Raw genomic sequence first — 14,594 nt, forward strand, 5'->3', positions numbered from 1 at the left:
GAGAAAATAGGACAGCTTAATGGGAGAAAGATATTGAGGAGCATAAACAAATCAAACAGATCGAATTTATGGATATCATGAACTTGAGAGGGGATACATTCTCAGATGACAAATTAAAGATCCAAAGAGAACTTGATAGGCTACACTGAAAGAAGTAAATAATTACATGAAATCAAATATGAATAAATGTAAAATCCTACTTTATCCAGAAAGTCAGCCGCACACAGCAAGTAGCATGCAGCACAATACTAAATAATAGGGTTTTTTATAGCATGGGGAGACCTCAGTGAAGGAATGTTATAAAAGGAAATAGTGGAGGGCTTGCACGCAGTGAGGGGAGATATTATTTAGCCACATACGTGGAAACACATGGGGGATTTGTTGATTAAAAAGCTCGCAGTGTGTCATTAGGGCAAAGTGGTGAAGAACAAACTGTGTGCCTTTTGGCCTGTTCGCAGCGGTGTCCGGAAGAGAATGGGGAGGGGCTGTTTGCTCGGTGCTGTGCTGCTAGAGCGCACGTGGGCACTCCCTCCAGGAGACATGCGTCTCAGTGAAAGTCGCAGGGAAAGAATAAGCAGGATGTTGAGGAGACACTTGAAGTGAGGAGCCGTGGAAGGAAGTGGGACTGTTTAGCCTAGAGAAGGTATGACATTGCAGACTTCAAAAAACTGGAGGCCAGTCAGGTAGAAGCAGAGTTCAAGTTGTTTGTAGAATAGAATTAGAGGTACTGGGAGGCAGATTTGGGCGTAAAGGGGATGGACATTTCCACTGAAGAGAAAAGTCCGAAAGTGGAATGGGTTCCCGGTAGGAGATGAACCCCTTGTAGACTCAAGATAGTAACAGACCTCTCCTACATCATACATAGTCAGGACTGGAACTTAATAAGGGGAAAGACCTGTTAAATAGGTAATAGTAAAAATTACTTATATGTGTCTTTTTTTTTTTTTTTTTTTTTTTTTTTTTTGGCCACACAGCATGTGGGATCTTAGTTCCCCAACAAGGGATCAGACTCGCGCCCTTGTAAGCTCAGAGTCTTAATCACTGGACTGCCAGGGAAGTCCAACTTATATGCATCTTAAACATGAAGTGATGATGGTTTTAAAAGCTTCCCCAGGGTCTTGAATCCTCTCCACTTACATACTCAAGAAAGGGTTGGATCACTGGGAGATGTTGTAGTGGAAGTTTTAGGGTACTCTGAGTGACTGGTAACTTCTAACTCACTTTGTGGCATCTAAGTGATACAGGTGTTGAGGGCTGCTAATGAGGTTGGAGAAGAGGATGTGTAGACCTAGGCCGTAGGTGCAGGAGGGGCAACAGGGGATTTGGAAGAGGTTAGTGCCAGGTTTCTGTGGAACCCCTCCGTGGCCTGAAAGTTCTGTGAAGTCAAGGACTGCATCTGCCTTGTTCTCTCTTGTATGCCCGAAATGTCTAGCATGTCACATAGCAGGGCCTTAGGAAAAATTTGTGGGCAGTGGGCAAGTGGGTTGGACAATGACTGCTTGAAAAAGAAGACTTTTTTATCAAATGTAAAGGAAGGTGAGGGAATGAATTGATTGTATAAAGGTAAAGGCCCTGTAAGTTGGGTAGGTTCGAGGAGTAATCTATAAAGTCTCAGAGGTGCTGGGGGGCAAATGGCACGCTGGGGAGTGTTGAGCAGGGTTGCCTGGGCTGGGAGTTGGGGATTAGGGAACACCAGCAAGAAGGGAGCATGGTGATGTACAGTGGGGAGGGCTTGCACAGACCATGGCGAGCATTGAGAGACATTGGGATTTCAACGGGCACCAAGGCTGAGCCCAAGGGACTTCTCCATCCTGACTTCCTCAGGACCTGTCCACCTAAAAGGGATAAAGGAGCAGTGTGCCTGGTCTCTACAAAGAGCTTTTCTTCTCCCTGGGCTGCCTCTCCCTCCTCCCTTGATGGAGGAGAAGAGGAATGAGAATTCTGCCCTTTTGAGTGCTGTAGGTAATGGGGGGGGGGGGGCTATTTCTCTCCTGGGAGTCTTTGATGTGCCTACTCTGAACGTGCCCCCCACAACCCCCCTTCTACTGAATCCTCAGGGTCTAGAGCGGGGCCTGGTGCACATAGGAAACACTTAGTAAATATTTGTTGAATTGAATGTTGACGGGATGTGTTGAATGCTGCCAGTCTCAGCATTCGTCCACACACACACAAAATAAATAAAACTAGGAACACATTGGGTGAAGGCGCCTGCAGTGAACCTAAGGGGCAGCCTCCTGATCCTGGCTGTGCAGAAGGCAAACAAGAAAGTGGCTCAGAGTGACCAGAGCGCAAGAGACAGTGCTCCTGGCTCAGAACTAACCGGCAGTGTAGAAGCAGACTGCATGTGGATATTTGCAGACTGAAACAGACTCAGGCCTTTCCTCCCCAGGGGCTGAGCTTGTAGCCTCCCCTGCTGGTTCAGTGAGTGAGGGCCCCAGCGCCTGTGCTCCAGGTTTCAGAGCAGCCGAAACCAGCCAGACCTGAAAGGCTTGTGTTGGCAGTGCCAGTATCCGCCTGGCCCCTGCCAGTGCGGGTGGCTGCTCTCGGAGCCTCTGCAGGGGAAGCAGATTGGACTGCAGCCCGAGCTACTGCTGCCTATAGCTTGCTGTCTGCGACGCGCTCACTGTTGAGAATGCACCTTGCCTGTACAGCCGGAGCTTTGCGCTCCAGAAAAAAATAGTTTCTTTCCATGAGGGAACAGTTCAAGAAGAGCCAGTCGTCCTCTGCCCAGGAGAGCCAGGACTCCTCTCTGGCTTTGTTTAGGATGTCCAAGCTCAGGAAATTCAGGTGGGTAGAAAATACCACATTGGGGGTTTTCTCGTCATTTCTCTTGTATTGAGAGACCTGGAGCAAGGATCCAGCTGGTCTCATGTAAGGAGGATACTGTTAACTAAGGCAGCGTCGCCACCCACACCCCAGTGTGAAGACGCCAGATGGGCAGGGCGGTTGTGATGTTCACTGCCGGCCCTTATTTCCCATGTGTGCATTAGTGCTGTGCTTGTCCTAAAGCCCAGGCCTCAGGGGCCCCCTGGAGTCCTGCAGAATGCACGCACGCCCATGCTTAGGTCCAGGAGTCTTTGCAGAGAATAGGAAGGGGGCAGCTGCAGAGATGCTGGGCCTTCCCTCCACCGAGTGGCTTGTCCAGCAACCTGGATCCAACACCTTAGCTTGAAATAAACTATTTCAGCAGCTTCAACAGCCAGGTGAGCGTTCCAGGGCCTTTCCCCTCAGCCCTAGGCTGTGTGCCAGCCCCATGCTTCCTTCCTTACCTCTGAGTCTGGCTTCCACACATCTTAGTGGTGTCAGGCAGAGTACCCCTCCTGCCTCTGAGCAGAGTGAGGCAGCAAAGAAGAAAAAACATCACAGCCACTCATTTACTTAGTACTTTCTGAGCCCAGGCACCTTGCTAAACATTTGATACACATTATCTCTTTTGAGCAACTTAAGTTGAGGCTCAGAGACATTGAGTAACTTGCCTGAGGACACACAGCCAGGAGGTGGCAGTTAACATTTGAACTTAAATCTCTGACTAGGAAGCCCAGGCTCTTGACCAACCCCCTGTATTGCCTCAACTTGCGTCTTCCCAGAATGGACCTGTTTTCTCTCCTGTGCTTACCTTCTCACCACCAGCAGATGTGCCACATCTCCTTTGTGCTCCCAGCTCTCCTTCCAGTGTGAACATAATCTCCCTCTCAGTACCCCTACCCTTTGGAATCTTCAATAAAAATAATGGCGTAGCCTCTCCCCTACCCCCAGCCCCACCAAATCTTCCCACCTAACCATTTGCCCGTTCCCACCCGCTCCTCTCTAGGAAACTTAAGGCCAGTGCGCACGCACACATGGTGGGGGGAGGTATGGGTGGGGCTAGCAGGCTGCCATCCACCCTGCACAGCCATCCGTGTATGGCCAGCTGATTGGTAATGGCCCAGATTGCCTGCTAAGAAGAAAACCCAGCTGTTGGGACCAGACACGTGGAATGGTGTGGCTACCGTGGGGTGGGTTGGCCTATGACTGTAGCATTTCGTCTTGTGATCCGTTGATCCCCTCAACTGGCACAAACCAACTGTCGGACTAGGGACAGCTGAGTCGGGACATTGGGATCAAAAGTGACTGAGGGCATGGCTGTGCTTAGCTGTCTTGCAAAGAAATGCGGTCCTGCTGCTGCAGGGATGGGGAACGAGTGACCCGCTGCCTGACTGGATGCTCTTGGACAGGATACCTGGGGCTTGTCAGGATCTGTATCTGGCACAAGGACCCGTGCTTTTTCTCCTTGTCCACTTTGTCATTCAGCGCTTGCCGGGTTCTTCCTTTCTCTCCCCTCTGACCCGTGACCCTCTCTCACAATTCCGTAGCAACCTGTCCTGATTCAGCTAGGCTGGGAGTGTCTGTCTCCCCATTATAAGCTATTGCCTCTGCCTTCAGAGTGAATGTGCATCCTCATGGCCAGCTTCCCTCCTGCCTGGAAGCCCCTCCCCGAGGAATGTGAATAAACTGTTTCCTCTGTCCTCCAGCTCCAGAGGATTCCCTGTGTCTGAACTCTCATTGGCAGACCTCTTCTCAGGCTGACCCACCCTTGGCCACTACAGAATCGTCCTACCCACCCTTCAGTCTCCTGTGAGAGCGAGTCATGTATAACTAGAGGTTCTCAGTTTGTGAAAACACTTTAGTCTAAGTTCAGTTTCTTGTAGCCAATCCTGTGGGCTTGGCTCATTAAAGATGATAATTAACCCATTGCTAATTGACCTCAGAAGCCAGCCAAGCAGCCTGTATTTTACCAGCCTTGGTAGTGGATTTGTAGGCTATTTTAAGATTTCTTAATAATCTCAGCAAGACTTCACTTTTCTGTCTGCGTCTTATTTGCTCTAAGGACATTCTGTAAAATTAACAAGCTATAAAGTTTGATTGAAGGTTTCAACAAATGTGAGAATAATTGGCTCCATTTAGAGAAACAAGAAAAACAACCTGTAAACTTGAGTTTGTAGGGGAAAACCCATGTGATTTTTCTCTACAACTAGAAAAGCAGTAGCAAGCAGGACTTTTTAAAACCAGGAAAAAAAAAAATTGAACTGGCTGAGGAGCACAAGTTTAAATTCTGACTCCCCCAAAGCAAAAGTTTAGAAAAAGAAATTTTGCGAAATCTAACCAGCCACTGTGGTGCTTGTGCCTTCCAGGAGGCCTGTTTGAAGAAAATAGGGACCCGATAAAGATGGAGTGAGTCCATCATTCCTTGGAGCTTGCGTCCGGAGGCCTGGTTCAGCTCTCTGACCCGTCGTCCTGTTCCCTGGCCGGATCGGGGATTTTCTCCCTTCCCCATGGCTGGTTTTAAGTCTTGCAACTTTAACATCCGTCTGTGGTGCCTGGTGCTCAGTTCCTTTTCTCTCTCTCTCCCTCCACTGCCTTCCATAAGATAGCTTAGATCTCCTTTTCTGTTCCTTCCTAGGCATTTCTGCCCAGGCTGGGCTGGTCCTCTGCCGAGTGGCTGTGGAGAGTCCCCAGTTTCCAGGGAACACCATTCGCTGCTCATGCACCGCCCCACTTAAGATACCCCAGCCTGCCTTCCCTCGTCTCTCTTGCCCTAGAGGTTTCTTCCTGCTTTCCTCAAGACCTCACCTTCCTCTGAGCACCAGCCTCTACTTACCGCGTGCATGTTCACTTTATCTCTCTCTTAAGGACCTGAGCCTGAGACAGGCCAGGCTCCCATATCGCCTCGCCACATCTCACTTTCAGTTTTCCTTTCTGCTTGGTTCTTTGCGTGTGGACCTGATCTGGGTGATAGCTGGAGCCCTTAAGCTAGAGGTTTCAGTTCCCACCGATGGGGCATGCTGCCTCAGATGGTCTTCAGGGGACGGGAAAGGGGCTTTCTCTGGGTGCCTTTCTTTAAGCCCTTCCCTGACCCACAGCCCCAGTTTTCTTTCAGAGCTGACTGGAGTGATATGTGTGAGATATTCTGTCTGTTAACTTTGGAGTTCCTGGTGGTCTCCTACACTGCGAGTCCCTCCAGAAGGACCATGACTGCCAGTGAGAAGGTGCCAGGTCTCAGGTTCCCCGGGAATTCCCTGGCCAGCAGCCCTTTTACTCATGTCTAGCCCCCATCCAGCCCCACCTGTTAACAGCCCAGGAAGGAGGCCTCTGCTGCCCAAATCTTCTCTAGAGAATCTAGAATTTGCCCAGAGCTACAATGTACATACCACTTACATTCTCTGTTTTTCATTGATATAGAATGGAAAAATGTACTCATGAACAGAGCTGTTGTGGGGATTATGTCATAGATTTCATCTGGACTCCTTCCTCTCCAAGTGGGGAGCCTAGCTTTAACCCCTCTCCTACCAGGAAGTCCTCCTTGGCCAGGCAAAGATCATCTTGGAGTTGGCTCTTTGTGGGTGATTTAAAGGGTTTCTTCCGTCATGACATCCCTTATTCACCATATTTAAACTTTGTTCCCCCCATTTGTTTCCCCCACCTCAACTCAAGTGCTGGAGGCTTTGTCTAGGAGGGCTCCACCCCGCTGGGCCAGTTCCTTCCACCTGAAAGCAGAATGCTTCAGCAGACAGGCCAGCAGGCTGGAGACCGAGGGTTTCTCTGTGCCCCTGGACAAGCCTTAGACTTTCTGCCCCTCACTTCCCGCATCTCAGTAGCTCAAGCCCCATTCCTCGTGCCCACAGTGGACTTTGAAACCTAAGAAGACCATACAACCTTGGCTGTCCTCCCTGCTAGTTGGATTGCAAAGGCGAGGACACTCTTCCAAAAGGCTGGGTGACTTTCCTCTCTCCAAACATGTAAAATTCTTTTCTACACCCCACTCAGAGACCCACTGGATCAAGGCCCCTTTGAGAATCATCTGGGAGTTCCGTTGCCCTTGGGGAGGAACTGATGGCCATAACAGACAAAATCCCCGGGAAACCAGGTTCCTTCCAAGCAGAGTGAAAACTGAAGTGGGGGGCAGGGGTCGGGGGATGGAGGGGGCACTCCTTTCTGTTTTGGTGTCCACGTGACTGACAGTTGCCCTGATCCTCTAAGGATGTGCTACACGCAGGCTCAGGATGTCTACATCCCTGGGTCCCGCTGTGCCCTGGAAATCCCTGTCTCCAGGAGTCCCACGTCCACACATGTGGCCTTTCTCCCCCTTGGCCAGGAGTCACACTTTCTTCCTGAACCACTCAGCATGCTATCCAGCCCATGCACTAACAACAGGAATTCTCCTGCCCGCCTGTCAGCACGCACACCTGTGGGCACACTCTCCTCTCCTGGGCAGATTTCTGCTGCACACTCAGCAGGAGTGCCAGCATACCTCTCACCATCCAGGTGATGCCAAGGACCACTGTAAGGTTTTTCTCTGTCCTCTTCTCACCCCTTAGCCCCCACCTCCTCTCCATTCAGTGACAGCAGCCTCACACCGAAAAGGAAAGTCCTGGACCCATTACATAATTCTCCATAGTGCAAGCAGTAGCTGGGGCATAAGGTCAGAGGTCATAGTGGGGTCAGGTGGCTGACACACACTGTAACGACAAGGTGGTTAAAATTAGACCACAGAGAGGAAACTGGCAGTCTTGTGGAAATGCAGAAGTTTCCTCTGCAAGTGAGAGGCTGGGGATGTAGGGAGGCCACTGTGCGTGCTGCCTGCCAGGCCATTACTCATTTCAGCTCTGCTCTTTAATGCCTTTAGCCCCTGCTTCTGTATTTCTAGCCTTCCTCATCACATGTTTGAATACACGCGATGGAACCCGCAGTTACCTGCCCTGGCCCAACAAGCACTTCTTTCCTCCTTTTAATAAGCACAGGACTGGGCACCCCAAGCTCAAGGTAGCTGTCCTCTCCTAAGCCTTCTCTGGGTAGCTGAGCACCTTTTAGGTCAGCCTCGCAGGTGTTCGAGGTACTTAGCCTGCAATTCAGGGCTCAGTTGCTACCAAGGCCATTGGGGGGCAGGGGGTGGCACTCGGAGGCTGGGAGAGGTGACAGAGGGTGGAGTCATGGAGCGCAGGGTTAACAGTTGTGTGCCGCACACTCCCTGGCCAGCCAGCCTCCAGAGGGGTGCTCATTTCCACGGTCTCTTGGAGGACCTGGGTCACACCTGCCTCATCTGCTCGCTGTGGTACCCAGTCCAGCTTCCCTGTGCCTGTCCGCTCTTCCTGGGAGCCTCCAGGGTGCCCTGCTTGTCCTCAGCACCCCTTGCTAGGGGAGTATGAGAGATCGTCTCTGCCACCAGTGGAGTTATTGTCCAGGCAAGGGTGATAACAAATGCACCTGTAAAACAAGGAGCAAACAATCGAAGACAGTCTCCAAGTTCGTCACTTCACTGTGTGATATATCCAGGGAAGTCCCTTTCACATTATAGGATGGGAAGCATGGGGTTGGGGGCGGGGGGTGGGGGTGGGAGTGGAAATAGAGTCAGTGATGACGGCTGGGCTGCCATCCTGTGGCACATCCGGCCACTGAAGTTTCCCTGTGGGAATGGCCTTCACCACTCGTGGGCTCCAGATCAGACAGACCCCTCTTCTCCCTTGGTGAGTGCCCTCCCAGGAGGGAGGAGAGGACCCCAGAGACCGGGGATGAAGAGAAGGGCATGAGAGTTTGCAGGTCTCGCAGGAGGAGGACCCCAGGCAGGGTGACTATGGAAACTTTATCTGAGCCATGTACAAATTTGATGACTGCTCAAGATACTGAATTTCGTTTCAGCTAAATCAGCCCCAGCTTCTCTGACAGCACTGGCTTATGTGCTGACGTGGCCACATGGGAGCGAGATGGTCTGAACCCCTGGAGGAGCAGAGCCTGGTGAAACACCCCCACCACCACCTGCTTTGCCTGTCTCCCTTCTCCTGACAACAGTTTCCTGCCGGACCCCAGTCTCTTGAACATGAGAAGCTCTTAGGTGGGGCAGGAACCTGTCAGGGGAAACCCGAAGTGATCTAGCTGAAATGAAACAGCCAAGAAAGCCCTCATCATTCATTTCACACTCAGGCTGAAAGTTCTCCTCTTGGGAATCTGGTGAGAGGGGAGCCGGGAGCAGAATGGAGAGTGGCAGTGAGGGTACCAGAAAGCTGTGTTCTGTGACAGCCAATATTTTATACCCCACCCTTCCACCTATCAGCTAGATTCCAAACTTGGAAGAATTTACCTATCTATCTATCTATCTATCTATCTATCTATCTATCTATCTATCTATCTATTTATCAGGACTTCAGTAGAAGAGAGGCAGAACCCCAGGGGACACCTGTCATTTGTCCCTGGGTTGTCTGCTACCACAGAGATGACCTGAGGGGAGCTGGAGCTGACCCTCTTCCTTCAGAGGGTCTTGGCCTCAGCCTCACCTCGTGTGCACGCGCACCCGCTCACTCTCTCTGCCTCGCCTGCCCTGTTGACACATCTCTGGTGTGCCCCTCAGCCAACAAACAAAGTCTGTCATCTTCCCTTTCAGAAAATGCTGTTTTTCTTCTCTCCCTCTCGCCCTGTAGGTTATTGCAGCCGACTGCAAAAGGGTCACAGTGCTGAAGTATTTTCTGGAAGCCCTTTGTGGACAAGAAGAGCCTCTGCTGGCATTCAAGGGTGGAAAATATGTGTCAGTGGCACCCGTCCCAGACACCATGGGAAAGGAAATGGGAAGCCAAGAGGGAAAACAACTGGAAGATGAGGTACAATGCGGGAAGAGCCCGCTGCGGCCGAGGGAAGGCTCCCCCCGCCCCCCAGCCCTGCTCTGCCCGGCCTCCAGCCTCTACCCCTGGTTATTTATAACCTCTCGGAGCGGTGGTGATGTTGACGTGAGCAGCCCGCTTCTCAAGAGTGCACTCTGCTGGTGCCCCTTCCTGCCAGTCCCACCCCAGTGCCTCCATCTTGCTCTGCTACGAGTTCCAGATGCTTCTTTTTAATGTTGCATTGGAGGAGAAGGGAGGGAAAGAAAGAGTTTAATAATGTGCAGCTCTGGAGGCTTAGGAAAGGGAGTTGGGGGGGGTGAGACGGGTGTTAGGGTTCAGGCTGAGGATCAAGTTTATGGATGTGTGGAGCTCCGCGCAGCGCAGGCCTGAGCTGCAGCCTCCAGCACACGCACAGGAAGAGCTGACATTGCTGGCCCCGTGTGGAAAATCGCCCCCTCCCTGGCCCAGCCTCCCTCCCTTGCGCCCTCCCACCCTCCCTCCTGCACATCCTGATGTGATTAAGGAATTCTCCTCGTGTTTGTTTGCCGTTGGTTGTTCCTGTAGCCCTTGCTTCACTCCAGACTCTGTGTGTGTGTGTGTGTGTGTGTGTGTGTGTGCGCGCACACGCCAGCCTGAGTGCCCACCCCTGCCAAACCCCACTGGCATTTGCCTTGCCGTGCGTGTATGTATCTTTCTGGGGGTGGTTGTTACTGTGGTTCTGTGTGCAGTGGGTTTGTGTGTCAGTTTAAGTTGAACGCTGCTGCCAGCTGCCCTGCTGTCTGTGGGCTCTGCGTGAATGTGAGTGTGGGACGGTGCCGGTGCCCGCGTGCGTTCGCCGTCGCCGCCAGCTGCCCTGCTGTGTGTCTGGGTGTGGGTGGCTGTCTGGGTGTGTGCGCGCACATGGCTCACTTTGCCTGATGGTTGACTCCTTCCTTCTTTTTGCCCCACAGTGTTACAGACAGAGGGGACTTAGGTGGGAAGGAACGTGGGACTCAAGGAAGGGACGGAAGCGACTCTAGCCAGAGGCCAGGTCACCCGTAGGCCAGCACAGTCATTTGGCCTGCAGCAGTCTCAAGCGCCTGGTGGAGCAGGGCGGGGCGCGGGGATGAAATCAGCAGCAGGCCCGGGAAGCCAGATGTCAGCTGGAAGCTGTCGTTGGGGATCTGAAGCAGTGATGGAGTGGCCACCTTTGGTTCAGAGTCTTCAGAGCAGCAGAATCTTGGATGGGCTTCATTAGAATAACTGGAGAACCCCACCCCACCCCTGATGACACAGGGCCTCGCTTCCAGGATAGAGGTGGTTCCAGGGATAAAGCTGAGCCCATGATTCCAGACTCTCCAGATGAAACCTGGGCAGGGAGTAACGGGAAAGAATGAGCTGTCAGTGTGGGAGGAAACAGTGGGGTTGCTGAAGCCATCGGGGTGTCCAGGCTTCAGGCGGGACAGAGCAGTGCCACCCAGGCCCTGGGCACCGTGGAGGAAAGCGTGGGTGGGCTCGCACCCCAGTTAGCTCTCTCACACATGCTCTGAGCTGGACGATAGAAGGTGAGCAAGGTAGCACTCCAGGGTTGCGGCAAGAGAGGCCCCCTGGCCCTAGGAGCCTGCAGGACCAGATCCAGGGAGGCAGGCGAGGCCCAGAGGGAGGGGCCCCTCCACTCTCACAAGGAGCAGACCAGCTCTCAGTCCCAGATCTCGGCTGTGCCACGCTCTCTCCCTCCTTCTTAGGCTGATTGACCAGACAAAGGCTGTGACCCACGCCATGCTGCCCACTTCTTCCTTTTCCCACGAGCCTCCTGGGTTCCTTTATGTTCGTGGCCCCTGGGAAACCCTCCTTACCCTGGTCTGTGTAATTTCACAACCGTGCACTTCCTCGTTTGCTGTGAGAGCTAAGCCAACCTCAGACAAGCCTCGCTGACCGTCTTTTGACCTCAGTCAGGCTCCGTCCGAGCCCCACGATAACCGTGTGTATTCCTGGTTAGAGCAGGCAGGGGCAGTGTCCCCCGCAGACCAGCCAGGGAACCTGCTCCACTCACTCCGGTCCAGGTTAACCTGCGAACAGGAAGTAAATGTACAGAGAGAGTCTTCCTCCTTCCCCTGCCGTGGGCCTCTCTGGAAGTGAGCCCTGTGACACTACAGCCTGTGAGTTGGGGTTGTCAGATGAGGGGTGAGGCAGGCAGCACCCCAGACCCCTGAGACCTCTTAGGATAAGTGGCAGTTCTGGCCCCATCCTGAGATCTCATCTCTCCCCAGACTGCAAGCCTGAGTCACTTAAGCTGATTGGGAGAGAAAGGGGGAGCCATTTCTTCAGCTGTCATTCTTCACAAGCAGAACAGAGTCCGCTTCCTTAAGGATGCTGCCAAAACACCGGTCTTCCCACCCCAGGATTCTACTCCTCAGACAAAGAAAGCATCACCTGCCCACTCACACACTCTAACCACATTCCGCAAAGAGAGTCCATCAGAACATCATTGAGATGGACAGTTAGGGGAGAGAGCAGTCTTTGTTGAACAGGATCTCTGTGGGCCTGTGGGGGCCTGACCCAGCTGAGGCTGGGTCTGAGCTTACCGTCTCGATCCAGGACCGCACCTGTGCTGCTTGGTATTACTGGTAGGAGCACAGACTTTGGAATCAGACCCACTGAGGTTTGAATCCCTGCTCTGCCACTTACTCACTTTGTGACCTTGAGCAAATTGTTTAACTCTCTAGGCCTCAGTTTGTTCATTTATAAAATAAGGGTGATGATAGCATCTATTCACAAGCTATTGTGTTAAATGCGTTAATACATGAAAAATGCTTAGCCCAGTACCTGGCCTCATAATAAGCACTCAGTGAAGGGTGGCCGCTGCTATCACAGTCATTATCACCCAGTTATCATTCAGACCCAGGAATCTCCTCCTACTCAATCACCCCCATCACCCATGCTAACCCTGTCCCTCAAGGGAAGCTCTCTTGGGCAGCTGCATGTTCTCTACTGACCAAGGCCAAAAGTGAGAGAGTCTGGGACCACCCAGGGAGTAGTGGCTTCTCAGAGCTGAGGCTGCAGGCAGGGAGGTGCCATCCCTGGGGAAGGCTGCACCAGCCTGGCAGGAGACTCCTTCAGCTGGCCAGCCAGCTCCCAGTCTGTCCAGGCCCCCAGAGGGCAGCTGAGCAAGGTCATGTCATGTGAATTCCTATCATGGGGCCGCCAGGCTGTGGTCTTAAAAAGAAACCAGGGCAAGGTCTGCTGAGCTACAGCATCTGCTCCCTGACGCCATCTGGGGCAAGGGAGCTTCCATGCCTAACTCCCAGCTGTTGGCCAGAACGATTCCTATCAGATCATTAGCGTGAGTTAGACTTTAATTGGGTGGTTAAATTTCTCTGTTGCTTTCCCCTTTGGTGAATTTCAAAATGAAAATAGGCCCAAAGTTTGACATTTTGAGTGTGTGCAAAGAAAGAAGGGCCGTGAGTATAGGCGTGGAAGTAGATAGGGTGTGGATCTGTGAGTCTGTAAGAGGAGGGCCCTGGGGCGCAAAGGGGAGCAGTTGCCAGGGGAAAATCGTGACAGCTTCCCTCGACCCCCCTCTGCCTGAGCTGAGGGAAGCACACACACCCTGGGACCCTGTGTGTGGAATGGTCCAAGTAGGCCTGGATTGGGGTGCGGGAGGGACGGAAGTGTGGGTCTGGTTGGTGCTGTGGGCTCACATGTCCTCTCTCCCCTGGCCTGCGCCACCGCCAAAGGAGGAGGACGTCGTGATTGAAGACTTTGAGGAAGATTCGGAGGCTGAAGGCAGCGGGGGCGAGGATGACATCAGGGAGCTTCGGGCCAAGAAGCTGGCTCTGGCCAGGAAGATCGCAGAGCAACAGCGTCGCCAAGAGAAGATCCAGGTGGGGCCTGCCTGGGGAGGGTGGTCGGTGGGGGTGGTGGTCTGTACAGGGCATGCGGGAGGCGGGAGTAGGCTGAGTAGGACCCTCTCACTCAGGAAGAGCCTCGCACTGTCCTGTCTTGGTTCCATCACCTGTTTTCTTCCTCTGCCACTAAATCCTGGTTTGGTGCCTGGAGTCAAGGCAGGGCCGGGTTGTTCTCAGAGAATCTGCTGAAAGCTGCTCCCCCAGTGATGATCTCTGAACATACACCACACATACCCGACCTTTCACACAATTTCAGGGGTTTCAGAGTTCCCCTGAGCCTTGTTCAGACAGTTGCGGAGAAGCCGTGAATTCTCTGTTGAGAAGACCTATTCTCAGAGGGAGACGGTGTCGTGGCCACAGTCCGCTCGTCTGGATTCCCACCATGACAGCCAAGCCCCTCTGGACGGGACACTCTAAACTCTTCCAGGGAGAAGCTGCTCGATCGCCACATAAGGGTTCCTGCCCCAGCAGCCCTTTCGTGGACCCATACCTTCACTCCCAGCAGGCATTTCTTTTTGGCTCTCCTAGGTCTCACTCTTGCGCTGTAAGCTCACTTCCTCTCATCTCGGGCTCAAGGCAGACGGGGAAGAGCCGGCCGTGTGCCCTGCTTTACGCTAACTGCGTGTGTGGGGCAGCGTCAGCCCTCTTTAGGAATGTCTGTTTTCAGCCCTCTCTTCCGCTGCCTCTGGCCTTTGGCATGGAGTGCAGTGCATGCGGTCAGGCCGACCTGATCAGGCTGGGCTCCACCACTTACTAGCTTTGTGATTTTGGGCACATTGTTTAACTTCTCCCAACCTGTTTCCTTGTCTGCGGAATGAAAGTGGTGACAGTATCTACCTCCTAAAGTGGCCGTGAGGCCCACAAGAGCCGGTGCACGGAAAGCACTCAGCACAGGGCATGGCGCACAGGGTGTGCTCACGGCACACTGTGGTCTGATAGCAGTCTGACCACCCACCAGACAGAGCCCTGCCCTGGGCAGGGGCACGGATACCAGTTGGGATCCATGGTCTTTTTTTTTTTTTTTAACATTTATTTATTTATGTGGCTGCATCAGGTCTTAGTTGTGGCTCCTGGGGTCTTT

The 14,594-nt window shown here is 52.8% G+C and overlaps 1 protein-coding gene across 9 annotated transcripts in view; it reads left to right on the forward strand.

Annotated features, from left to right (window-relative positions):
• The window catches only part of SMG6 (SMG6 nonsense mediated mRNA decay factor), a 203,313-nt gene that overhangs the window by 171,542 nt on the left and 17,177 nt on the right, over window positions 1–14,594 (forward strand). For all 9 annotated transcript variants that reach the window (XM_057714302.1, XM_057714301.1, XM_057714299.1 and 6 more), the window contains 2 exons: window positions 9,450–9,626; window positions 13,343–13,489. In XM_057714302.1, coding sequence (XP_057570285.1) covers window positions 9,450–9,626; window positions 13,343–13,489 — 324 coding nt within the window. The remainder of the gene's footprint in view (window positions 1–9,449; window positions 9,627–13,342; window positions 13,490–14,594) is intronic.

This window comes from Hippopotamus amphibius, chromosome 17, assembly GCF_030028045.1.
Source record: "Hippopotamus amphibius kiboko isolate mHipAmp2 chromosome 17, mHipAmp2.hap2, whole genome shotgun sequence".
Taxonomy (NCBI): Eukaryota; Metazoa; Chordata; class Mammalia; order Artiodactyla; family Hippopotamidae; genus Hippopotamus; species Hippopotamus amphibius.